General features: G+C 60.6%; 1 protein-coding gene across 2 annotated transcripts in view; it reads left to right on the top strand.

The window, feature by feature from the left end:
• The first annotated feature begins 8,585 nt into the window (after positions 1–8,585).
• Positions 8,586–25,203, top strand: part of C19H16orf74 (chromosome 19 C16orf74 homolog) — a 29,994-nt gene continuing 13,376 nt past the window's right edge. The window contains exons 1-2 of one of the 2 annotated variants that reach the window (XM_032325406.1): positions 8,586–8,774; positions 16,940–16,985. In XM_032325406.1, the coding sequence (XP_032181297.1) occupies positions 16,958–16,985 (28 nt within the window). In that variant the 5' untranslated portion in view covers positions 8,586–8,774; positions 16,940–16,957. Of the gene's footprint in view, positions 8,775–15,497; positions 16,986–25,203 lie in introns of those variants that run through there. The other variant, XM_032325405.1, reaches the window with a different exon arrangement.

Genomic DNA, 25,203 nt, shown 5'->3' with positions numbered 1-25,203 from the left:
TGAGCTGGAAAAGCCGAACTTACTCACGTGCGTGTAAACTAGGGCCTGGACCTCACCTCTGGCCCCTGCGTGGTCTTCGGCACAGGGCTTTGGGGTGCGGGCGGGCGAGGGCCCCAGATGTGCCCGCAAACGTGCGGCCTTACTGTCCTCGCCAGCGCACACTGGTGCACGAACGCCGGTGTCAGTCAGGAGCAACAGTTCCCTGCAGCTGGCAACGCGCCGTCCTGCTGTCTTCCAGATGGTTCCCAGACCTGCTGTTTGCCTGAATCTGGCAAAATCAAAATCAGTTCAACAAAGCAAACTCACCTATGGGCTGGAGGAGGCCCAAGACTGGGAGCTGTCCTTGATGCCTCTGTCCCCACCCGTCCACCGGCCACGGATCCCATGCCCGTCCTGCACCCAGGGACGCCCCCTCTGTCTCCCCATCCACTGGCCACCGATCCTGTCCCTGTCCCCCCATCCAGGGACGCCCCCGTCTGTCTCTCCACACTCAGGACCTCAACCCCAGCCCGGGTTGGGGCTTCCAAATCTCCCGCTTTATGAGGTTTCACCCCAGAGCCCAGTGTACTGATGAAAATCTCCCGCACACCCACCATCGAACACCATTGGCCCCGGAGGTTGGGTTTGGTTTTGTTTTTTTAAGATTTTATTTACTTACTTGAGAGAGAGAGAGAGTGAGAGCGCACAGGAGTGGGGCGAGGGGCAGAGGGAGAAGCAGGCTCCCCACCAAGCAGGGAACCCACCACAGGGCTCAATCCCAGGACCCCGGAACCAGGACCAGAATAGAAGGCAAAAGCTTAACCGACAGAGCCACAAGTGAACTTTTCTGACCCTCTATTTCACAGCTTTTTCTGTGTGTTAGAACCTATGGGGTTTGGTTTCTTTTTTACATTGAACCTTTGGACTGAGTCATCCGTTCTCCACTTTCGGTTTCAAAAGGGACTAAGGGTGTGAAGTGGAGAGGGTCCCCGGCCTTTAAAGAAAGTCCCTTTAAAGTCCCTCCAGGCACCTGGAGCTCGGCCAGACACAGGCAGAGCCACGTCCCCCGACCCTGCGAGTGAAAGGGCGGGGCACCCCTGGTCCTCGGCACCGGACAGACGTGAAGAGTGGGTCTCTGCTATGGCGGCAGAGGGACTGTACTGGTCGTGCTTACTGGGCCCTTCCTCCCTGCACTGCTCCTCAGTCCCGGGCCTCCCCGCAGCCGAGCGCAGCCCGCCCTCCCGCACGCCTCCCTGACCCGTCCAGTCCCCTGACGCACCCTCCACTGTCAGGAACGCCATCCTCCAGGACACACACCCAGGCCCCCGCGGGGTCTGGCCTCTCCGACCTCTGGCCACAGCTCTGCTGCCCTCAGCCCCTCAGCGCCTCCCTGGGGCTCCTGACGGCCTTCGAGGCGGGGCTGTCGCCCTGCCCCTGCCACCTTCCGTCAGAACACCTTGCCTTGTCCCTGGACCCTGCCATCTGCCCCTCCTCCCGTGAACGTGGCTCCTGTGCCCCCCATCACGCGAGCCACCGTCACGGCCGAGCTCTCCCCACTGGCCCACGGTCTCCGTGAGGGAGGGGCTACCTTGTTCCCCAGGCCGCCGGCACCTGTCAGAGGACGGCCACTTGGGCGACGCGCAGTAAGGAATGAGAGAATGAGCGTGGCTAGAGTGTGGGCAACAGCAGACTCGATGCCAATCCCACAAGTGTCCCTGGCGCCCGAGTCCTTGTCAGAGGGACCGTCCTCCGCAGACTCCCCAGGGTGCCGGGCAGCGCTCCGGCCTCCGGCCTGCATTCCCCCCCGTCCTTCGACTCCCCTTCCTCCCTCCCGACCCTCCTGCCTGTCCTCCTAGGGCCCACTCTCTGTCCCCTTGCCTCCTGCCCGCTGGTGTGAGGGCCCCGGCCTCCCCTCTCCATCCTGCGGGGGGGCTCTTTCAAAAGCCTCAGAGCCCAACCCCGTTCTCAAACCTGCTGGCCGCCTGGTCGTTCCAGGCCCCAGGTTCCCAGGGGAGCGGGGTGCTGCCTCTTCCGAGGTGTTTCCGTGTCCTTGTGGCATTACAGGTAACGAGGCGTCACTTACATGCCAGAGAAGTCACCTGTTCCGCCATGCGGTTCCATAACCGTCAGTCAGCGCCCAGCCCTACCTGCCCGGCGGCAGCCCTCCTCATTCTCAGCCCAGCCCAGTCTGGGTCCTGCCTGCACACCTGCCTGTTCCGCACGCCTCAGGTGAAGGGACACGGGCAACCGGAGCCCTTTCCTGTCCAGCCCCTCGCACCGGGCACCGCGGTTCTGAAGTTCACGTGCCTTGTGGTGTGAGCGGGGGCTCCTCCCTCCCTGTCTGCGCTGTGCGCCCCCCGCCCCCCACCCTGGGAGGCCGCCTGGGCGGTTGCCAGCTGTGCCTGCTGTGGATACAGCCTCTGGGAACCTGCGTGCATGGGTCTTTGCGTGGACGCAGGCTTTCGTCCCACCTCTCTGGGGTCTCTGGGGGAGTCGGTGGGGTCTACGGTAGACGAACGTTTCAGTTTTTAAGAATCTTCCCAGTTTTCCAGCGTGGCCGCGTCGTTTCCCGTCCCCAGCAGTCCGGCCAGATCTCCTGCACGTCCTCACCAACATCCGACATCTGCCGTCTCCCTGTGTTATCGTCACGGCAAACCTGGCAAACCTCCTCGTGCGTTTGACTGGCCTTTCCCTAACGACTCATGACCTTGAACTTTTTTTCCAGGGCTTCCCATTCGTATGTGTGTCTTTGGTGGACTGTCTTTTCAAATCTTTTTTTAATTTGATTTTTTAACTTCAACGTAAGTTCTTGAGTTCCTTGGCTCCGTGTTCCTGAGACCAAACGCTTCTTTGTATGCTCAGTCCTTTCTCAGGTACGCGATTTGCAGATACGTCCTTCCTGTCTGTAGCTCGTCCACTCTTTATAACGGTGTCTCTCGAAGGTTCTGATTTTGGGGACGTGGCCATGGTTTCTCGTGACTTTCTGTCTGTTGGCAGGTGCTGCCTTGCCTGCAGACTATGGCCGCCTGGGCTCTCGCAGGCCAGCTTTCTGCCCTGTCCCTGACAGGCAGCCCCAATTGTCCCTGGTTGGAAGGGGATGGTGCCCTCGTGGTGACTGTCACCTACAGCGTGTGTGGAGAGCAAAAGAGGGACACCTTACTGTCACGCACAAACCCAGGCTCTGCCACCCCTAACCCAAGACCTGGGGAGAATGAGGTACTGGTACCCTCAGCCCCTGGCCTGGACGAGGTGGGGGTGATTACGGTGTCTGTGTCAGACGGCCACTCGGCTTACCATGGTGCCCAGCACGCAGCCAGCACAAAGCACGCATTAGCTCGGATTTGTCTGGTTCTCTCAGGTTTACAGCGGGCTTACGGGCACCCTGACGTTTGACCCTCCTGCAGGCCTGGGGGCCAGCGCTGCCCACCCCACCCGTCTCCTGCAGACCCGCTGCTTAGCTCCTGTGCCTGACAGCTGGCCATGGCCTCATCAGGGCGACTCTCATCCACTCCCCTGTCCACTGGGTGAATTCCAGGGGCCCCGTCCATCCTTCCCGCGGCCCCCACGTCCAGCTTCCCGCTGCACCGTGCGAGCACACACACACACAAAACTCCTCCAGACGGAAAGAACCACCCGCCGCCCCCTCTGTCCTGGAGGGTCTTGGTGCAGGGGGCCAGGCCTCCCGCTCTCCAGCCGGGCATCCCCAGCCCACCTCTCCGAACCCCATTTCCGCATCTGTAAAGGGGGACGTCAGGGCCCGATGTCTGGGAAGGTGCCTTCAGAGGCAAGCCCCCCAGACGACCACAGACTGCCTGCGGACGCAGAGGGGAACAGCAGGCAGGACACACAGCAGGGAGGGCCGCCTCCAGCAGGCAGGGACTAGAACGAGGGTGGGGAGAGGGGCACAGGCCCCGAATATCTGTAGCACCAGCACCAGAAACTCAAGCAGATAAAGCGAGTTGTAGGTGTACGTTTTCTCAGGCCGAATCCTTGTTTGGGGCCTTTGGGATAATCTATCAATCTAACCACAGCAGGCTGAGGCCAAGCTTACAGAAAGCAGGAGTCCAGGTCGCGTCTGTCCGGTAGAAGCTTGTCTCTGCTCTCTGTTGCCGCATAACAAAATGTCCCAAGACCAACTGGCTTAAGACAAAACCACTTTGTATCTCCTCCCAGTTCCGTGGGATGCGTGGGCTCGGCCGGTTGGCTCTCGGGCACCTCGCGACACCGGCTGGGACGGCTGTCACCTGATGGGGATCCGCCTCTGTTTGGAGGTGACCAGATCCCTGCAAAGCCACCTGGGACTGGCTGGTACTCCCAGCAAGCAGGACAGTTGGACCATAGTGACGGGAAGGCCCACACTTCATAGACCACGCGTGGGGTCTCCTAGGAGGCCAGTCTGCAGGAAGCCCCGCCGGCCCACCCTGCTGCCCCATCACAGGCTGTCCAGAATGGGAATGATGTCCATCGCTCCCTCCTCACCCCTGCTGAGCCTCGGGCCTGCCCTGGTGTCTCTCCTGGACCAGAATGTGTCCAGGACGACCGTCACGCCTCTCTCCTCTTTGCTGCCTCTGGCCCTGTCTCCTGATGCGGCCCGATGTCCCCACTGCCACCGTCCTCACTCGAGCTGCCATTTTATGACAGCAGAGGAGGGACACAAGCTAGCCGGGCCACAGAGACAGGGTTGGGCACAGCATCCTCAGAGAGATCTTGTCCCCTGCAGCTCCCCCAGGCCACTGTCCTTCTTTGGCATTGTGGCAGAGGACTTCCTTGGGGGACGGGGGGAGCTCCAGCATCTGCTCCTTCACTGAGGACTTGGGTTCCTCAGTCACTCATTCGAACCCTGTCAGTTCTGAAGTGCGGAGCACTGCACTGGGCTGGGGATAGGACAGTCCGCAAAGCAGACCCGGTTCCGGCCCTCTGGGGCCTTACTTCCCAGAGATAGACAGACCTTCGGCGAGCACACCAGGGAGCCCAGGACAGGACACCGGTCCAGGAGCCAAAGAGACACTTGCTCAGGGCTCTGAAAGTCAGGAGGGGTCTCTTGGGGCAAGGGCAGGGGGGGAAGGAGACGTTTCAGGAGAAGGACGTTGTCTTACAACTCGGGTCTCTTTTCTGCTCCTGTGGCTGTTCTACGTCCTCTGCGGACCAGCGGGTTCTGCACCGAGAAGGGAGGGCTTTGGGGGACAGGTGTCGGGGGCCTGAGTTCCCCACAGACCCGCCGGGCCCACACCTAAGGAATCCACACATGGCTCACAGCACCTGCCTCTTCCCAAGGCTCTGGGTGATGCTGCGCCGCCCTGGCTTGGTCTCTGCAGGGTCTCGGCCGCCAACCCCCGTCTTCACCTGCTGCCAGGTGGGGGTGCAAGGTGAGCCCTCGGAGCCCGTCTCTCCTCCCAGAGCCCCCTCGGCCCCACCCACCCGCTTCCCATTACCCACCCCGACCCCCAAACCAAGTTCCTAGAGAGGCGGTCACCTCACTTGGCTCCCAGGAACACCATGTCCAAGGGGGCTCTCTCTCTCTTTTTTTTAAAAAAAAGGGGTTTTTGTTTGTTTGGAAAAATATCTTTTTTCCAAGATTTATTTATTTAAGTAATCTCTACACTCAACATGGGATTGGGGCTCATGACCCCAAGATCCACCAACTGAGCCAGCCAGGCGCCCCTCCGTTGGAAAAGCAAACACACCCAGGTGGAGAGTCTCCACGTGACGACGATAGTCACCCACATTTCCCGTCATTGCTGCCGCTCTCCTCCCGCCCTCTTCCATCTGTAAATTATCCTGGACACTTTTGTTTTCTTGAAGATTTTACTTATTTATGTGAGACAAAGAAAGAGAGTGAGCGCACGAGCTGGGAGCGGGCAGAGGGAGAAGCAGGCTCCCCGCTGAGCAGGGAGCCCACCTTGGGCAATCCCGGACCCGGTCATGACCTGAGCCGAAGGCAGACGCTTTGCCCACTGAGCCCCCCAGGCGCCCCCCAGAGAAAGGCTTTTAAAAGCATGACAATACCACTGTCACATCCGCTCAAATTAGTAATAATTTATGAATATTATCTAATACCCAGACGGCGGCCCCTTTTCCGACATTACCGCACACGTACCTTTTCACAGTGCGTTTGTTCCAACCAGAACCTGTACACGTTTCATCCCCTGTACTCGGCTGATGTGTCCCCCACATCTTCAGTCTGCCATGTGGGCTCTGAACACTAGATTCGAGGTTCTCCGTGGGAACGGCCAATTAAGGCCACCTGGGAGTTTTTAATTAATGAATTAATTTGAGAGCAGGTGAGTGCCAGGGGGAGGTGCCGAGGGGGAGGGAGAGAATCTCAAGCAGGCTCCGTAGCCAGCACAGAGCTGATGGAGGACTCGATCTCATGACCCTCAGATCATGACCTGAGCCAACATCAAGTGGGGTGCTGCACTGACGGAGTCACCCAGGCACCCCAGGGTCACCTGGGAGCATTTACAAAACACCCATTCCAGGGCTCTCCCTGGTTCCGGCTAGGTTGGGATCCTGGGGAGAGCCTGGGTCTGAGCGTTTGCTCTGCATTTTCATTCATTTACTTGTTAAGCTTCACCCCACCCCTCCCCGTGATCCCATCCGGGCCAGCTGCCAGGACTGGGAGCCACTGGAATACTTGCACCCCCCAGTGGGCAGGTGGCAGTGACCAGTTGTCACAGCTTGGAGAGGGGAGGGGATGCTAGTGGCCTCTAGTGGGCGAAGGCCAGGGAGGCTGTGGTAGCCCACAGTGCCCAGGACAGCCTCCACGACAACAAATGAGCCAGCCCCGGACAGCAAGCACAGACACTGAGAAATCCTGACCTTGAAACACAGCCCCACTGTTCTCAGCGGACCAAGGACTCCTGGGGAAGGAAGCGAGTTAGACAGGATTTTTTCCATCCCTCCGTTCGTCCCCTCAACCCATAGAGCCGTCACCTGGCTGCCTCCCACTGGCAGTGCCCCCCCTTCCCCGCCAGCTCCTGAGACGGCGGCTCCACCACCCTCCGCCGGCTTGGGGCTGCGAGCCCGCTGCCTCGGTGACCTCTGACATCCCTGTCCCCCAGGTCCGGGAAGTGGACAAAATAAGTGTCTCCTCCTTGCAGGGCCGTCCTGAGCAGGTGGTGACATGGGGGTCCCGTGCCTGGGGGGCACTGTCCGTGACAGCCCTTTCGCCACGGTACCCGGGTGTCTAGCACAGAGTAGGTGCTCAAAAAGCATGTGTAGAAACAACAAATCCCCACTTGTCCTGGCGGGAGCGGAAGCCCAGAAACAGGCTGATCTCACAACCAGCACCGAGCATTCGTTCTGCCTGCTGAGGACTTCTCTGCCTCCACAATGCCGGAACCAGAACCTGGGGGCTGTGCCTGCTGTCCCAGGGCCTTCCCCACCCCCTCTATCACCACCATTAGAGGAGACCATTCAGAGAAACCCTGCCCCACAGCTCACAGCCAGGACACAAGACCCTGGGCAGTCCACCATCCCTCTGAGGGTGGGGAGTGGGGACCCTTGGAAGGAGCATCCTGTCCCTAACCCTGCCCCCTTTTGTCCTTCTTTTGGGAGGGAGGGGGGACATGACACATTTTCCACCTGTCACTCCTGACAAAAGATTGCAACATTTTTAGGAATGACTCAGAGGGAGAGCGCACACATAGGGTGCTCACTCTATTTCCTGTAACTCAGTCCGCTCCTGCTTTGCCGAGGGAGCGCCACTGTCCTGCTCCGTGACTCAGTTTCCCCTTCCAAGCCTCCAGAATTACACACAGCACAGGGTGTGGAGACCTTGTGGGCATGAGGGGCTTCTCACAATGACACGAAGAACCCACGGTAGTGGGGGTTTTGTTCCTCCTAGCTAGCTGGGTATACCGTCAGAGACCCTCTCATCATGAAGCCTCCTAAGAAACCTGTTTGGGTAGAAGGTCTTCACACCCACCTGGAGAGGAACTGGAGAGTTACTCCTAACTGGGCATCAAGAAAACCTGAAGCCGGGGCCATTGGCCAGGAGGTCCCTTCACACGCCCCTCTTGGTGCACCCGGGTTGACCTCCAGAAGTGAAGCTGAGGGCCAGACCCTAACACCAAGGAGGCTGCCTTCCGATCACGATCAGGAAGGCCATCTGAAACCTCGCCACTCTCCGAAGACTGAGGGGTGGGGTGGGGGCATGTTGCTTACTTGTCCCCAGGGACCCCCCTGGGCAGGGCTAGGGAGCTGCGGATGGCGGGATGGTGGGGCCTCCCACTTCTGGCCTCCCCTCCCCGCAGCCGAGCGATGGGGCCCTCTCATCATGGGAGAACCCCGGCGCCCCTTCCCACCCCACCAGGGCTGGGGTGCACGGCCTCAGGGAGCCTGGCAGGCAGCCCCGGGGAGGGGCCCGAACTTTCCCCGGGCCACACCCTCCAGCTCCCGGCCAGGCCGGGCGAGAGGAAACTGAGGCGGGAGGCCGGAGGCGCGGGCGCCGGGCGCGCCCCTGGCACGGTCCCCGGGAGGCGGCGGGCGGGCCTGCTCCGCCCCCGCGCCCTGCCCGAGCAATCCCGCGCCCGCGGGCGGGGCGGGGCCGCTGGCAGCCCCGCCCCGAGGGGGCCGGGCGGGGGCGGCGGGAGGCGTGCGCGCGGCGGCGGCCCGGAGCGCCGGCCGGGGCGTAGCGGGGGCCCCGTGCACTGCCCGGCCCGGGCCATGACCCCCGCTGCTCTCTCTTGCAGGCTCGTCGCCCCGGCCCCCGGAGCCCGGCCGCCGCCGCCGCCTGCGCCCGGGCGGGTCCCGTGCGCCCCGGGCGCGGCTCCGCAGTGAGCCCCCAGCAAGCGGTGAGTGCCCCGCGCCGCGCGCGCCCCGCTGCCCGGCCCGGCGCGGCCCGCCCACCCCCTCCAGAGGACGCCGCGCTCCCCGAGAGTCCGAGCAGGCGGCGTGCACGCCCCGCCGGTTCCGGCGGCGGGAAGGGCGCGCCCGGGGAGGCCAGGGCGTTCCGGGGGGCGGCGGGACACCCTCGCGGGCCCGGGCGTCCCCCCAACTTCTCGCGGACTTTTCCGCCGAGAGGCGGATTTGGGGAAAGTTGGGCCCAGAGCCCCGGCTGTGTTGCGCCTTACCCGGCCGGTGGGGGTGTGTCCGCGCGTGGACGCCTCTGGCCCCCCACTCTCCGCCCGGCGCCCCGCGCTGTCACGAGCTCCTCAGGAACGGGCCAGACCGCCATTCCTGAGAGCTGGAAAGGAGCCCGGCCGGGGTGGGGGCAGGAGGCCTCGAGAGGAACCATTTCCCCTCTACGGAGGCTTTCAAACTATATTATTCATGAGCCGCCTCACTTAGGGGCCCCTGGCCTCCCAGGGCATCAAAGCAGGTTTGCAACCGCAAAGGGCGACCAGTGTGAACGCACGCGCGACTTCTCCGGCCGGCTGAGCTCAGCGGAACCCGGGGAGGCTCTGGAGACCCGGGACCCGCCGGCCCGGCCGCGTGAGGGGCGGGGTCAAGGGCGGGCGGACTCGGCGCCTCTGTTGGGCCGCGGTGGAGCCGCGAGGCGAGTCAGTCCCCACCGCCTTCGCAGCCGGAGGGTCACGGAGGAAGGGCAGGTGGAGGCACTTCTGAGAGAGTGGAGCCTTTGTGGCACAACACCCCATCTTACAGAAGGGGAAACTGAGTCTGCGAGAAGCTGAGCTAGACTGGCAGGCCCTGGGGTTTCCTGCCCCACCGTCGGGAATGCCCTCGCCTGTCCAGGCCACACCCACCTTGGGTTCTTTGTCCCACCCTGGGTACCGGTTCCGGATGGATGGATGGATGGATGGATGGATGGATGGATGGATGGATGGATGATTGGTTGGGAGGGAGGGCGGGAGGGTGGCCTGCGGTGTATTTATGGAAAGACTTAATCCCTTCGCAAGCCCCAAGGAGGCTGAAAGCTTCGCCACCTAATCTCCTCTCCCTGGAAGCCCTTCCCTTGCTTGTGGGGTGCCACTCAGTGGGCACTGAGCCGGAGTTTAGGTCACCTCGGAGGCCTGGAGCTGGGAACCTGCCCTCGGTGGCCGTGGGAAGGGAGTGATGCTCTCTAATGTATCCCCAGCACCTGCGGTCCCTATCACCTGCCTGGCTGGCCCCTTTTCATCCTCTGAGTGGTGGTGTCCCCATTTTACAGATGAGGACACGGAGGCTTGTAAAATTCATGGGGTGGGTAAGTGGCAAGGCCGGGCCTTGAACCCTGAGCCTGACAGTGAATTGCTCTGGAATATGGCAGGGGTCAGGCCAGGCCTCTGGGACCAGCAAGTGCAACACCTCCCCCCATTAAAGCTTTATGCATGTAGCATATACACATAGGACTATGTGCACATGAAGAGTGTACGCCAGATCCGGAACTAGGAAATCCCCAGGAATGTCCTCCTGCCCCTCCCAGCGGCAGTCTCCCTCAGGTGCCAGCGGTGGGCCCCACGTCTCCCACAGACGTGCCACATCCAGAAACCCTCAGGGGGTGAGCTGGTGGGTTCTCTCTGACGTGGGCTGGTCGTCTGTGGGTCCTATCGTCAAGGCTGCTGTGAAAAACAGTTGCATGCTTTGGGGGGCACCTGGCTGGCTCAGTCAGAAAAGCATGTGACTCTTTTTTTTTTTTTTTAAAGATTTTATTTATTTATTTGACAGTGAGAGATCACAAGCAGGCAGAGAGGCAGGCAGAGAGAGAGAGAGGAGGAAGCAGGCTCCCTGCCGAGCAGAGAGCCTGATGCGGGAATCGATCCCAGGACCCCGAGATCACGACCTGAGCCAAAAGCAGAGGCTTAACCCACTGAGCCACCCAGGCGCCCCAAGCATGTGACTCTTGAGCTCAGGGTGGTGAGTTCGAGACCCACATTGGGTGTGGAGCCTACTTCAAAAAATTTTTCTTGAAGATTTTATTTATTTGAGAGAGAGAGAGAGATTGAGAATGAGCAGGGGGAGCAGCAGGGAGAGGGAGAAGCAGGTTCCCCGATGAGCAGGGAGCCTGATACGGGAACTCGATCCCAGGACCCCAGGATCGCGACCGAAGCTGAAGGCAGACGCTTAACTGACTGAGCCATGCAGGTGCCCCTAATTGCATACTTTTAAATTAACCCTGTGGTGAATTCATCGTTAACTTGACCTCTAAGAACATGCCCCATATTTTTAAATAAACATTAGTATGGACATAGAACACGAAAAGCTACACAAACTGTAAGCATCGAGCTTGATTATTACGCAGAGGTTCAGAGCAGGCAGTGAGCAAGTATTTTGCTCAGAGTTACAGGGTCAGTCACAGAGAGGCCAAGGCTGGACCTCAGGTGGCCCAGGCCCCTTCTCCAGGACACAAAAATAGGTGGGGATCTCACGGGGCGCCTTGCCTCCCCGCCCCCCATCCTCTGTGACTTCCTGTTGGTGAGCCGCGGTGGGGGAAGCAGCTGTCCCCGCCTCCGCCTCCCCCTCCCCTCCCGAGGAGCTGAGGAGCTGAGGAGCTCGCAGCCTCCTGCAGGTCCGTGGGCTAAGGTCAGGGAGATGCTCATGTTTGCACTCCGTGTACCCGGATGGGAGGCGTGTTAACACTTGTAGCATCTGTTCCCGGCACAGACCCTTTGGCTGGAATTGCAGGAATTCTAATCCTGTTACAAAAAGCAAGTGCCTTTTCTAAAGAAGGAAGAAAACCAAGATGTTCCCTGTGCCTGACTAGGACCCCAGGGTGGCCAGCCCGTCCGAACCGTCTTCCCCTGAATGCAGTGAGGAAACAGGCGTGGAGAGCTGGCCCCCGTCCCCCTGGCTGCGAGTGGCACCTGGTCCCATCCTCCCTTGGCCGGTCCACCCACCTAGGCCAACTGTCACATTCCTCAGCTCTGAATCTTCACCCCGGCCCTCTGCTTGGGCTCAAGTGAGGTCTTTGTTCAGTTCAGTGACTCATGACCTCCAGGGGATCTTTCCGATTCCCTCTAGGACGGTACTCTGCAGAGACCAAGACCCGGCTTCCAGCTGGACCCGGCCTTGCACTCACGGTCCCTCTCTGGGCCTCTCTGTCCTCATCTGGGAAGCCCACGTGAGCACCCAGACCACTGCTGTGGAGAGCTGCCGGATTTCGCAAGTAAAATATAGGATGTACCTGGCACGGGACGCTCACTCTCGAGGTCGCGAGTTCAAGCCCCACTTTGGGCGCAGAGATTACTTAAAAATAAAATATTTTTTTTAAAGATTTTATTTATTTATTTGACAGATCACAGGTAGGCAGAGAGGCAGACAGAGAGAGAGGGGGAAGCAGGCTCCCTGCTGAGCAGAGAGCCCGATGTGGGGCTCGATCCCAGGACCCCGAGATCACGATCGAGCTGAGGGGAGAGGTTTAACCCACTGAACCACCCAGGTGCCCCAAAAATAAAATCTTAAAAAACAAACAAAACAGGAAACTGGACACCCAATTAAGTTTGAATTGTGAGTTCATGAAGGATTTGGGGTCTGAGTATGTCCCATGCAGAAACTGGCACTGGATATTTTATCTGGAGCCTTTTAACTCCGGCCCCCTCCAGCTCTAGGTGCCTAGGACTGCCTCCAAGAGAGACGTGGCCTCGCACTCCAGAGCCCAGCCTCTCTGGTCCACAAAAGTAGTGCCTGAAGGGAGTCAGCCTGCCCCCCGGGGTCAGCCTTCAAGAAGTTGGGTCTCCCCCCCGTCCCTCGGTGGCTCTATGCCAGGGGCTCGGTACTTCGCCGTGACTGTGTACTTAGTGCAGAGAATAGCTCGGCTTCCGTTTCTCTGTGCCGCCAACGTGTGGGAGGCAAGCTGGAGCACTCCCACTGCTGTGGGCTGGTCATTCCTTCCCGAGTGCTCTGAAAACAGTCGCGGACAGCTCAGCCGAGTGTGTCCCTCCCCTGGAGATGCTCAGGCTTTTAGAGAAGGCGCGTGGTGTGCAAAGTAGCTGACGCGCGGCTCCCGCATCTCTCCGAGGCTCGGCGGGGAGGCAGACCCCGCGGGAGGAGGTGTGTGTCATTGCCCTGCCTGCCTCGGTAGGACCCCGCGGTGGCCCCTTGGTAGTAGGGGTGCAAGAAAGAACCTGTTCAACTTCAAGCTGTTGTGCAAATAATCAACAATCTGAGATTTCAAAGGGAACATCGAGGAAAGGGAGGTGTTTCACACTCCTGCCCAAGTGTGAAAGAGGGAATGTTTATACCTGAGCTAGCGGTTCCCTGGGCCTGGCGGCGCTGCCCATCTAGCCACACGAAGGGGGTGGACCCCTCCCCCGAGATTGCTTCCCTCCCATTGACTCTATTTTTCCTCGTCGCAGAAACCTGTACATTTGTACCGAACGTAGCCCTGGTGCCACCTGGGTCAGGCTTCCTGGCCCCGGGACCCCTCAGAGCTCTGTCCCCCCACCCCCATCTGTAAAATGGGGAGGCAGCGGTGATATCTCTCTCGGGACATTTTTAGGGTGGAGGGCAGTGATTTTTATAATAATCTTGGCCCAGGACTTGGCCTCTTAAAATCCTCAGGGAGATGGATATCTACGGGCTCTCACGGCTGGAAGTGGGAGCGGCCTCACTGCCCCCCAGTCAGGCCTCCATTCACCCAGCTGTAGAATCAGGCTTCGGCGACTCCCCTTCCGAAGGGCTCGCCCATTCATGGGGCTCTCCCCGCAGTCGCTGCCCGGGCTTGCCACCTGCCAGCAGCCCCAGCAGCCCCAGCAGCGGGGGGTGGAGTGGATCACCTGTGGGAGTGTCTCCTCCTGACCCAGCAGCCCAGAGCCGGGGCCCATGATGTGGGACACCCCTAAGGCAGTGCCTTCACAGGAGTGCTTGGGGACAGGACCGTCCCCCAGGCAGGGTGCCTAATATTTGACAGGCGAGGACACGGGAACCTGGGGAGCCGAACGTCAGCACCTCTGGCTCAGAGATGGCAGTGACTTGCCTGAGGTCACACAGCTCTTGGACCCTGGTTCTTCCTTATTCCTCCGGGCCACTCCCCGCCTGCTGCCTCTGTCCTGTCCTGTGGGGAGGGAGAGGCGGGGTCACGGCCTGTGTGCTGGGATGAGGAACTGAGGAACGCCGGTTTGTGACATTTCTCCATCTGGGAATTTTAGGAAGCAGACACAGAGTCGCTGCACACCACATGACCCCTGGACGTGACCTGGCCTGACGCCGCGCAGCTTCTTGTCCCCGTGCCCCCTGAACCCAGGCTGCGGCCCGTGCTGCTTCCTCCTCCTCCTCTTGCTTCCTTGATCCGTCTTCACTTTCTTGGGGTCGGGCACAGAGGCTGCGGACCCCTGTTGCTGCCTGTGTCCGCTCTTCTTTCCTTGCGTGACTTCTCTTGAAGTAGTTTCAGCCTTCCAGAAAAGCCGCAGGAACACAGAGGGCTCCTCCGAGTCCTTTCCCAGAGATGAAGCCCCATTTGCCTTAGGGTCTCTGCGCCTGCACACGCATATGCTGATTTAGCTGACCCCTTGGAGTCACGCGCTGCAGGCACAGTGGCCTCGAGCCCAGACGGCTGGGCGTGTGTGTCGCAGGAGCCACGAAGGCCTCTCACAAACGCAGGCCGATGACTGAGATCTGAGCCCTGAAAGGTGACCGCATCCGGTCACCTCAGAGACAGTTGTCTTTCTTTTGACTATTTCAGTATTGGTCTTTTTTTTTTTTTTTTTTAAGATTTTACTTATGTTTTTGAGAGTGTGGATGAACTATCCTCCCTGTGCCTCTGTTTCCCCCTCTGTGGGGTGGGGATGGGGAGGGTCGCAGCCTCTAGGGGCTGTTGTGAGCATTGACCGACCAGCCATCTCCGTCCTGGGCTGTGACGGGCACACAGTGAATGCTCAAGGACCATTAGTCCTACCGGACTGGCCTTGGGCTCTCTTTTCCTCCAGCCTGGCCCTTCCTCTCCCCCTGAAGACACCCCCTCCTTGGTATCAAATCCCGCCCATGATTAGAATCCCTTGGGGAGCTTTTAAAAAGTCCCAGTGCTAGGCCCACACCCTAGGCCCATTAGCCTAGAATCTCTGGGGTGGGACCCAGGCGTCTGTATCTTTTTAAGGGCCCAGGCGAATTCACAGGGTCATAGGAGACAGTGCTCAGGGTCGCTGCAGTGGTCATGGACATCCCCTGGGTCTCGTTTTGAGATGAAGGTGCCGAGCCTGCAGGTGGGGCAGGGCCTGCGACCCTGGCGTCTCTCACAAGCTCCTGGTGAGCCCACGCTCCGGTCCCAGGACCGCACTGCAAGGAATATGCCCTGGAGAAAGGCCCCAGCTGGAAACCACTGCCCGTCTTCCCTCTGTGGCTGGTGTAAATGATAGCATCGGACACTTCTCGGACGGGAGCTCTGCGCCCTCCGGATGGTTCCGTCGTCCTGCTGCTGAGTGAGACTTCCAAGACCATCATCCCCATTTTATTTTATTTTTTTAAGAGTTTTAAAAAATGTATTCATTTGACACAGAGAACATAAGCAGGGAGAGGGGCAGGAGGAGAGGGAGAAGCAGGCTCCCCGCTGAGCAGGGAGCCCAGTGTGGGGCTCCAGCCCAGGACCCTGGGATCATGACCTAAGCCAAAGGCAGAGGCTTAATCATCTGAGCCACCCAGATCCCCCGGCATCATCCCCATTTTAAAGATGAGGCAAATGAAGCCTGGGTTGGTAGAACAGCCCATCCGTGGTTACCCGGCTAAGCCAGGCTCTGGTCAGCCAGGAGGGCACAGCTCCACGACCTGCAGGCAAGTCAAGAGACACCGCACCACCGTCTGCCCCTCACCTGCCCTGTCTCCCCCCAACACACACACTCATTTGTGCTCTCTGCCTTGTCCCCAGGCCCCCAGCCCATCTCCTAAGAAATGCATCCGGGCCCCTGCCTTCCCACCTCTCCCACAGACCCAGCCTGGATAAAACCGAAGCCCTCACCCGGGGTTTCTCCAGGCCAGCCCCTCCTGGTCCCTCCAGCTCCCGAGCCTGCGTGCCTCCCAGACTCCTGCTTCTCCACACCCTCACTCTCCCCCACCGCCCGCACCGGTCCCCCACCCCACACACCCCATCTTCCATCTTAAGGCCCAGAACGCGCTTCTCCAACCTCAACAGACACACGACTCCCGGGGGGCCTTGTTAGAATACCGACTGTGGCTCAAGGCTTCTGGGTGTGCCTGAGATGCGGCATTGCTAACAAGCTCCCGGGGGCCCGAGGCTGCTGGTCCAGCAGCACCGCCCGTGTAGCGAGTTCCTGGGGGAACCCCAGCATTTCCTAGCCACAGACGCCGGCCTCTGGGCGGGACAAGGAGAGCACAACGTGGGGCCTCGCTCACACACCCGTGGTGGAGATCCAAGGGGCTTCCCTTGTGGCCACCCTCCTCGCCCCTCCCCCAGGCAGCCTGGCACGGAGGCAGCCCCCTCCTCTTCCCCAGAAGGGTGTGCAGAGCCTCACAGGCCCCAGACCGGGGTTGGGGCAGCCCCGGGGTTGGAACCCCCGCTCTCTGAGCCTCGATTTCCCATCTGTAAGTGAGTAGCACGTCCTGGGGCTGGAGCACACGGGTGCCGAACGCTGTCAGCCGCGTCCTGTTTTATCCATCGCTCCAAATGCTCAGGGGGAATCCCCTTGCTGGCCGACTGTGGGGACAGTTTTAACTCCCATGGACTGAGGCCTTAGTGCCCTTAATCGGTTAGATGTCCACCTGCATTTTAAATGAGGGGCGGTGCCCTGACAGCAGGTGAGCTCACCACGTCCTCCTGCTCCTGCTTCTGAAGCCAGCCACCACTGTGGCCCCAAAAGAAAAGGCCAGGTCAGCCCCGACCACACCCTCACCTCGACCGCACCCCACCCTCCAGATCTCCCGTCTATGCAGTTCTGAGGCGCCGGAAAGTTTTTTCCACCAGCACAGACTCATCTTTGAGCAAACTCAGCGCAGATGTCAGCACGCACCCTGACCTCACCAGGCTCTGGTGGCTTCTCTCCCCGCTATTTCCTGTTGTGTACCCGTGGGGCGGGGGCGGGGCGGGGGCCAGCTGCACATGGCCAAGACCAACAAGCCCCCTCTCTCTCCACAGGCCCACAGAGGCGCCGCCATGGGGCTCAAGCTGTCCTGCCTGAAAGGTAAGGGGAGAGCTTCCCCACCAGCATCTCTGGGCCTGGGAGAGGGGTGGCGGGGGGAGGCGTGAGGCTGGAGAGTAGGAGGATCCACCCTGGAGAGGGAGGGGGACCACTGCTTAAGGCAGCATCTGTATACAGCAGGTGCCTTATAAAGGCTTGCTCTGACTCTGAGCGCCCCTGCAGGCCTTCCCTGTCACTGACAGAGAAAGTCGCAGTGCCCCTGGGCCTTGGCTTGTCCCTCAGGGGGATTAATCCCAACCCTGGAGAGTAAGGGAGGAAGAGCCCCAACCCTGCAGGCCTGTTACCACTGACATAGCAGGTCCGGCCTGCTGGGGGCTGGGCAAGGCCAACAGGGAGAGGGTCTGGAAGGACACCAGGTCACTGTGGAATGTGGTAGGTGTTGGCAGAGGGACCCCAGACACCTGTCCTGTGTCCTAGACCCTCCTGGCCCGCGTCTAGATGACCCAGGGGCACTACAGACCAACATGGCCCCTACAGAGACCTCTCCCCTTGATGCCCGTTATTCAGGGACACATGCTCCCTAGCTGGAAATCCGGGAGTCGTTCTGGTGGCCCCTCGCCCATGTGTGGCATGCCCGGCAGCGCTGACTCACCTCCTGGATGTTTCGGAGGTGCCCTGGCCCTGGCCCTTCGCTGCAGGAGGTCAGGGGCGCGGGAAGGTGCAGGCCAGAGTGAAGGACCACGTTGTGTCCCGCTGCTGGGATGGGTGAGCTCAGCAGAGGCCCCGTGGGCCCAGTTTACGGATTATGCCCCGCTCCCTTGGCCAGGGGGCGAGGCATCTTGATGGACAGTTCCTCCAAGACTACGCGTGTGTGCAGGGCAGTGGCTCCCCTGGAGAAAATCAGGGTGTGGAGGGCAAGGTGGGGATGAGATGCTGGAGAGCCCGAGGCAGCCCACGCCCCTCCAGGGCCTGGCCCCTCTGAGGCCGCAGGCTGAGCCCCTGAGGGAGTGGGGGGCATTTGTTGGGCCAGCATCTGTGGGGGTGGAAAGCCCGTAGTTGCCTCTGGATGGAGCCCGTGGTGCCCCAGGACCCTCAACCCTTGGACTTCGCGGCCGGGTCTCCCCGGCGCTGGGCACAGAGTAGGCATTCAATACAAGCTTTTTGTTTTGGTTTTTAATCGTGGTGAGATACGTGTCACGTAAAATCTGCTGTCTTTACCATTTTTAAGTGTACAGCCCCCAGACGTTCCGTGCGTTTATGGTATCGCGCAGAGGTCCCCAGCGACCAGACCTTCTCCACCGTCCGGGTCCCACTCCCACGCTCCCCCTGCCCCCCCCGCCCCCCGCCAGCCCCGCCTCCCTCGTCCTACCTTCCGTCTCTGCGGATTTGCCTACTCGGGGGGCTCCCGCGCGTGCAATGATACAGTAACTGCCCTTTCGTGACGGGCTGATTCACTCAGCGTAATGTCCTCATGGCCCGCCCCTGCTGTAGCAGGTGTCAGAACAGCCTTCCTCTCCAAGGCTGACTTCTGTTCCCCGCGTGTCTGGACCACCTGTGGTTGATCGATCATTCCCGTGGACACGGGGCTGCCTCCACTTTCGGCTGCGGGGACAGGACGTCTTTGACGAGTCAGCCAAGGCCCTGGAGGAGCGAAGGGCTGGAATGTCGCCGGGGCAGCGAGGTTTGCTCGCGTTTGCACCACAGCTCGTCAGGGCCTGTCCCCGGCCCGGGGCTGCCAGCCCTCTGCCCACACCAGCCTCACCCAGCCCTGGCCTCCGGAGGCGGCAGATCTCTGGGGTGTGACAGGCAGGGGGAGGGAGTGGGGGAGCACAGGGAACCGAGCACTGGACCTTCTCTCTGTGCTTCACCAAAACGACCCAGGCCCGCCAGCCCAGAGGCCCCAGACCCTCCTCCTCCTCCCGGAAGGGACAGGCCAGCTACAAAGGGCACAGTGCCCCACGGCCCGTTCCCTGCGCACTGCTGTCCACATTACTTCTCGGCCCTCACACCCACAGGCGTGGTGTTCCCCCGCGGTGGGACTGCGACGTGTCCGGTGTCCCTGGTCTGTGTCTTTCCATGCTCTCTAAGGCCTGTGTCCCAGCCCGCCATGAGTGGGCCTCTGGGTGGTTTCCAGCTTGTTGCTTTTGTAAATTGTGCCGTTTTGAACATCTTTGATTTCTGATTTGTTAAATTAGTATTTCTTTGGGATAAATCCCAGAAATCAGAAGGACCCAGTCAATTCGTTACAATATATGGTGAGTTCTTCCTGGGGGCCCAGCCGGGACAGGACCCTGTTCCGCGCCTATTCTGTGTGGATCCGCTCCCCTGTCTCCGCGACACCCAAGTGAGTCCCCCCCAAGATCCCCAGTTTCTAGATGAGGACACTGAGGCACAGAGAGGCAGTGCCATTGGCCTGAGGCCACACAGCCGGGACCCGGTGCGATCTGAACCGCGGGGAGGTTCGTTCCAGAGGCCTTGCTTCAACCACCATTGGCTTGGCCTCTGCAGAAGGTAACATTTTAAGTTGACATTTGAAACAGTCGCTGTAGCCAGAAACGTTATCAACACGTTCTCATTCAGCTTCACAGTCTGTAAGATGGTGTCGGAGTTTCCTGGAGCTGCTGTAATGTATTACCCCAAACTGAGGGGCTTCGAGCAACAGAAATGCATTCCCCCATGGCCGGAGGTTATGCGTTCTAACCACGCTGCCTCTCAAGGCTCTGAGCGAGGGTCCTCCCTGTCTCTTCCTGCTCCTGGGGACTCCAGGCGCTCCCAGGCATGTGGCCACGTCCCCTGGGTCTGCCTCCGTCCTCACACGGCCTCCTCCCTGTGTCTCTGTGTCCTTTCTCTTAAGAAGACACCAGTCTTGGACTTACAGCCAGCCTTTTTTCTCTTTCTTTTTTTTTTTTTTTTAGATTTTATTTATTTATTTGACAGACAGAGATCACAAGTAGGCAGGGAGGCAGACAGAGAGGAGGAAGCAGGCTCCCCGCGGAGCAGAGAGCCCGATGCAGGGCTCGATTCCAGGACCCTGAGATCATGACCTGAGCCGAAGGCAGAGGCTTAACCCACTGAGCCACCCAGGCGCCCTCATCCCCAGATTCTTAATGAATCACATCTGCAAAGAACTTATTTCCAAATAAGGCCACATTCTAAGGGTCTGTGTGGATGTGGATTTGGGGAATACTCGTCAGCCCACCACGAATCCTTTCAGCCCTGAGCCCCGCACAGGCAGGGCAGGAAGGTGCTTCTTTGGCCTGACAGCAGAGACAGCCTGAGGTGGGGACACGTGAGTGTGGCATGGAACAGAGGAACACACTTGTGCCAAAATCTTTGTTTCTGGTCCCAAAGGGGAGCGGGCACAGCAGAGCACTGGGAGTGGGTCCTGCTGCCCAAGGGCCTGGCCGTGGCAGCTGTGACATGTGAGAGCGCTCCGCTGTCCAAAGAGCGCCTCTCCCGTGCCCTCTGGCGGAAGGGCTGGTGTGGGCCGGGCGTGGCTGGGAGCCAGGCGCTGCTCCCTTGATGTGCCTCATTACAGCTGGACAGCGTAGGTGACTTCACAGTGGGGAGACTGAGGCACAGGGCCGCTCTCACCAGCCCTGCATCTCCTGGCCGGCCAGGAGGGGCTTGGCTCAGCGGGCAGGAGAGGGGCGAGTGGTTTCCCAGTTTGTGCTCAGGAGCAGGCTCTCTCCAGGCCAGCAGCAGGCTGCACTGCCCCAGGGAGCAGCAGGGTCGGGCCCCCAGACCTGCGGCCTCCACTTCCCCTGGGAACTGGTCAGATGCGTGGGCCCCTCCCAGACCTACTGAGTCAGAAGCTCTGGGGGTTTTTAATAAACCCTGGGGGGGATTCCAGTGCCTGTTCAAGTCTGAGAACACTGGTGCCCGGGCTCCAGGGTCAGAAGGATCTGAGTTCAGATCCCAGGTGTGTCCTGGCAATCCACAACGTCGTATAAATCAGTTCACGTGTCAAAGCCTCAACTTCCCCATCTGCAAAATGGAGTGCCGAGTGGGGACATCTCCCGGGCCAGGCTTCGAGAGTTATCTGAGACTGGCGCTGTAGATGGACGGGGTTTCCTGTGTGCCCGGCCCTTTGTGCCTTCCCATTCTGGTGGCAGCCGCAGGTGCAGGGGAACTCAATCTGGAGGTGCGGGCTTTCCCGTGGGGCTACCTCGGGGGCTGGTGTGGTCTCTGGCGTTCCCCTGAGGGCACCAGCACCAGCCCCGGCCAATGACCGCATCGCTGTGGAGACAGGCTCCTGGGCCGGGCTGGTCCCAGCGGACCGTCCTTCTGGGGTGCCCGGGACCAGGTGGGAAGGCACCAGGAGATGGAGACTGGCTCTGGGGTTGGTGCCTCGCTCATGTGTTCTAAGGACTATTTGTTAGGACAGTTTTAGATTTCCAGAAAGTAGTTTCAGGTTCACAGTTTCCCCTCTAGTTAAAGCTTGCCTCGGCTGGGTCCCTTCCTCGAGGGCCCTGAACGCGCCCAGATAAGTCATTGCCAGCCGCGCTCCCGCTTGGTTCAGCTTTCCTGTTCTCCCTGCAGGCCCCTTTGCTGTCCCAGGACCCCACCTTATAGTTCCTCGTCACGTCCCCTCAGGCTCCTCGGACCATGTCAGTTTCTGAGACGCTCCTGTCTGCGACCTTGACTGTCTGGAGGAGCACTGGCGGTCTGTTTGGGAGGACAGCCCGCTGTTGGGATCTGCCCGATGCCGGTGGGGTCTCCAGTCTCTTGTGCCGAGCACGTGACGATGGTGACGGTGGGGCCCGGGACATGGGCCCGCCCTCCCCGGCACCCCTGACTGCTCAGGCATTTCTCCCCCTTCCCTCGCAGGGGGCTCAGAGCCCCTCCCTCCATCCGGCCTGTACCCAGGCATGGGGCGGTTGGGGGCGGGCCGTCGCAGTGCCCGTTTCTCACGGGTGTCAGGGAGCCTGAGACTAGCCACGGGTCGGAGCGGAGGTGAGAGTCACGATGCGGCACTCCTCCTAGGGCCAAGTCCGGGTGTGAGCCGTCCGACGCTGCGGGCAGAGCTGGTCGAGAGACTGCTCGTTGCACAACTATCGATTGTATCCCTACTGTGCGCGGATCCAGGGCTGGCCCCGGGGCTTCCGACGGGAGCAAGGCAGCCGTGCGTCTTGACCGCGGGGAGCTGGGAGAGGGAGGGAGAGGTGAACATTACGCGGAACAGCCCCCCGAGTGCCAGCTGCCGTGTGACGGAAACCCGTGGCCGGGTCTGTGGGCAGGGGTGGCACCAGGGAAGCCACCCGGCCTGGGGGAGCCGGTCTGGGAGACAGGGGGAAGAGAACAGCAGGTGGTCAAGAAGAAAAGCAGCCTGATTGGGGGGGCAGGGAATTTAGGGGTTACTCCAGTAGGGGCTGGGAGCTCCGTGGAAAGGGAGGGATCAAGGCACCCATTGGGCTAATACGCTTTGAGCCATTTTCGGATTGCATCGGGGCTTCATGCGTTTGAAAGGACGGTGACATGGTGGGGCCCCACATTGAGGTAGAATGTGGCCAAGGTCAACGTCTTCGTGTACTGAGCTTCCGTGTCCCCAACTGGACAGCTTCCAGCTGCCCTCAGGGGAACCCCAGCTTCCTGAGCGGCAGCTTCCTGCCTGTGGGGGTCCTTGCTGTCTGCCCTGTACCCCCTCCCCACGGGGTACAGAGCCCAGACCCGCACCGTGTTCCCACGTGACCTCCCAGCTGACCGGCGGCCGGCCGCTGTTGGGCGTCTGCCCCAGGCCCCAGGGAAGGGCCGCGGACGGCTCTGAGCCCTGTCCCCACGCAGGAGAGGCAGAAACAAGGGTGTGAACGTGAGACCCAGACCGGCGGATGGTGTGGCGACAGCGGGAAAGGGAATTGAAGTGGTGCCCCAGTGGGCGTGAGACAGGCACGGGCCTCCTGCAGCCCTAGTATCAGAGCCAGCCGCACGGAGGCAGGGAACAGTGCTCCAGGCTGAGGGAACAGCGGACGCCAAGGCCCTGAGTCGGGAACAAGTTTGTTGAGCAGAGGAGCAGTGAGGACGAGAGTGTGACAGGGACAAGGGCCGTGGGGCCAAGTGGGGGGACGAGGTCCCTGGGGCGGGCAGGGCTGTGGCTGCTGAGGTGTGCTCCTGAGAGTTTCTTGTGTTAGTAGTAGGGAGCGCGGAATCAGGGCAGACCAGGGGTCTAAGCCTCCCACAGGGGAGGCTTTCAAGACCCGTGCAGCCCTGGCCCACTCCCCAGAGGGCTGGGATTCAGTTACTGTGGCGGGGGGTCCTGGGTACGGGTGTGTTTCTGAGGCTTCCCGGCTGATTGTCCCGCCCATCCCAGGGTGAGAACCACTCTCGGAGGCCGGCATCCTTGCTTTTCACATGGAACCTGGGCTGGGGGCTGACCGCCCCAGGGGACAAGGTTGGCTTGGCTGGAAACCCAGGAGGCAGGGGCTCAGAGGACAGGGAGACCCCCACCTGCTCCAAGGAGGGGTGGATAATCAGAGACTATCTTAAATGCCAAAGCAGATGGTACTTAACGTGGCCCCGCCCTGTCTCCCTGGGAGAACCAGCATGGCTCATGGCCCGGATTTAGCCCCGTGTCCTGCTTAGGCGGACCACCCCCCGCCCCCACCCTGACCCGCGCCTGCTGTCCTGAGGAAGGAGGGAAGGACAGCCAAGAGGGTCACGGTCAGGGTGACTGGCCTGGGGCGTGCCTGAGGACCTGTACCCAGGGTAAGCTTGGGCTTCCATGCATGGGGGCTCTGGAGCAGAGATGGCCCTGGACAGTTGTTCCAGATCAAGGGGCACAGGCCTTTAACCTGCCCGTCTACGGGACATGCTGGACAAGTGGGCCAGGAGGGGCGTGACCTTGGGCAGAGCCGACATGAGGAGAGTGAGGGTGTGCTGGCCCTGAGGAGGGGGCCCCTCAAATTGTGTACCCTAAGCTCCTTGAGTGCTCCACTCAGTCCCTCCCAGGTTGGGGGCAGAGAGGTCCTGGGGGCCATTGGCGGGCAGTGCTCAGGCCCACTGGGGACTAGCCTGGGGCATAACGCACAATGTTCACTCGGGCCACAGGTTCCAGTGGGGGACTGTGGGGCCAGGGGCTGTGGGCCAAAAAGGCACAGGCTCCGAGGACGCCTGTCCTTTGAGTCCTAGCCTCCGCCCCACAGCCAGCCTCAGCTCCTGACAGCCCACCCTGGCGTCCTAGGCACGCGCTTCCCATGTGTCGGTCAGAAGGCGGGACCATGCTGGGGAGACCATGAAGGCATGAGAAAGGACAGGCAGCTCTGTCCCAACAGCTGGGGAGCCGTGTCCCACGCACACGGCTCCGCGAAAGGGACCGGGGCAGAACGGCAGGTCTAGCACGGCCACGTGTGTTGGAGAAAGGAAACAAATGCGCCGAGGAGGGTGTTTGACGTGGAGGCAGAGAGTGTTCTGGAAGGAGACACAGGAACAGCAGCCATGCCTGCCTCCCAGAGGAGAAGCCATGAGAAACAAGGTGGCTGGGGGTCAGCCAAGAGCAGGGCCCAACAGGCTGGAGTCTTACGCAGCCGATGTCTCTGGCCTGGAGGGACCAGCTGGGCCCAGTGTCCCCGCCCTCTGGGACTCTGGAGACGTCCCCGGGCCCCGTGACCACACACTGGGCCCCTCTCCTGAGAAGCAGGATTCCCAGCCCTGCCCCTGCCTCTCTCTGTCTCTTCACTCTCTCACTCCTTCACCTTGATCAGACCTCTCCTGCAGCAGCACAGCCCACCTTCCTCCTCCCTCCCCCCGTAGCCCGTCTGTCTGTGTCGGCCCCCTTTCAGGAAATGTTTTATTGCTCCTTCTCGTCACTTTATTTTCTGAATATATCAAATATATATGCAGAAATATGTATATGATATATTCAGTGGTACAGAACGTAAATTCCGTGGTACAGAACGTAAAATGTAGAAAAGAAGACGTAGTGAAGACTCCGTCTGCCCCTGCTGCTCTCCTAGCCGCCTGATGGGAGGCAGCCCTAGTTAACTGCTTCTGTGGGTCTCCTTCCAGAATGTTCTACGTCTGCATGCCCAGACATGATCCTGGGCGTATCCCTTTCCTTTATGCAACGTGCATGGTGGCATTAGAGCTGCCGTTCCCCGGGCAGGTGTCTGCAGGCGTGGGAACAGGCTCCCTTGCGGACCTGCTGTTTGCTCTTTTGCACAGTGGCAAGTAGTCCCTCATGTGGCCCGGTGTCCTGGTGTCCCCTTTCCCCAGCCCATCTTTCACCTGCCAGGGAGCCTGGCCGTGGGACATTCCCCGGAGTAGC

The sequence above is a fragment of the Mustela erminea genome, chromosome 19, assembly GCF_009829155.1.
Source record: "Mustela erminea isolate mMusErm1 chromosome 19, mMusErm1.Pri, whole genome shotgun sequence".
Lineage (NCBI taxonomy): Eukaryota > Metazoa > Chordata > Mammalia > Carnivora > Mustelidae > Mustela > Mustela erminea.
Note: the sequence above shows the minus strand (reverse complement) of the source record. Positions and strands in the feature narration are given on the sequence as shown.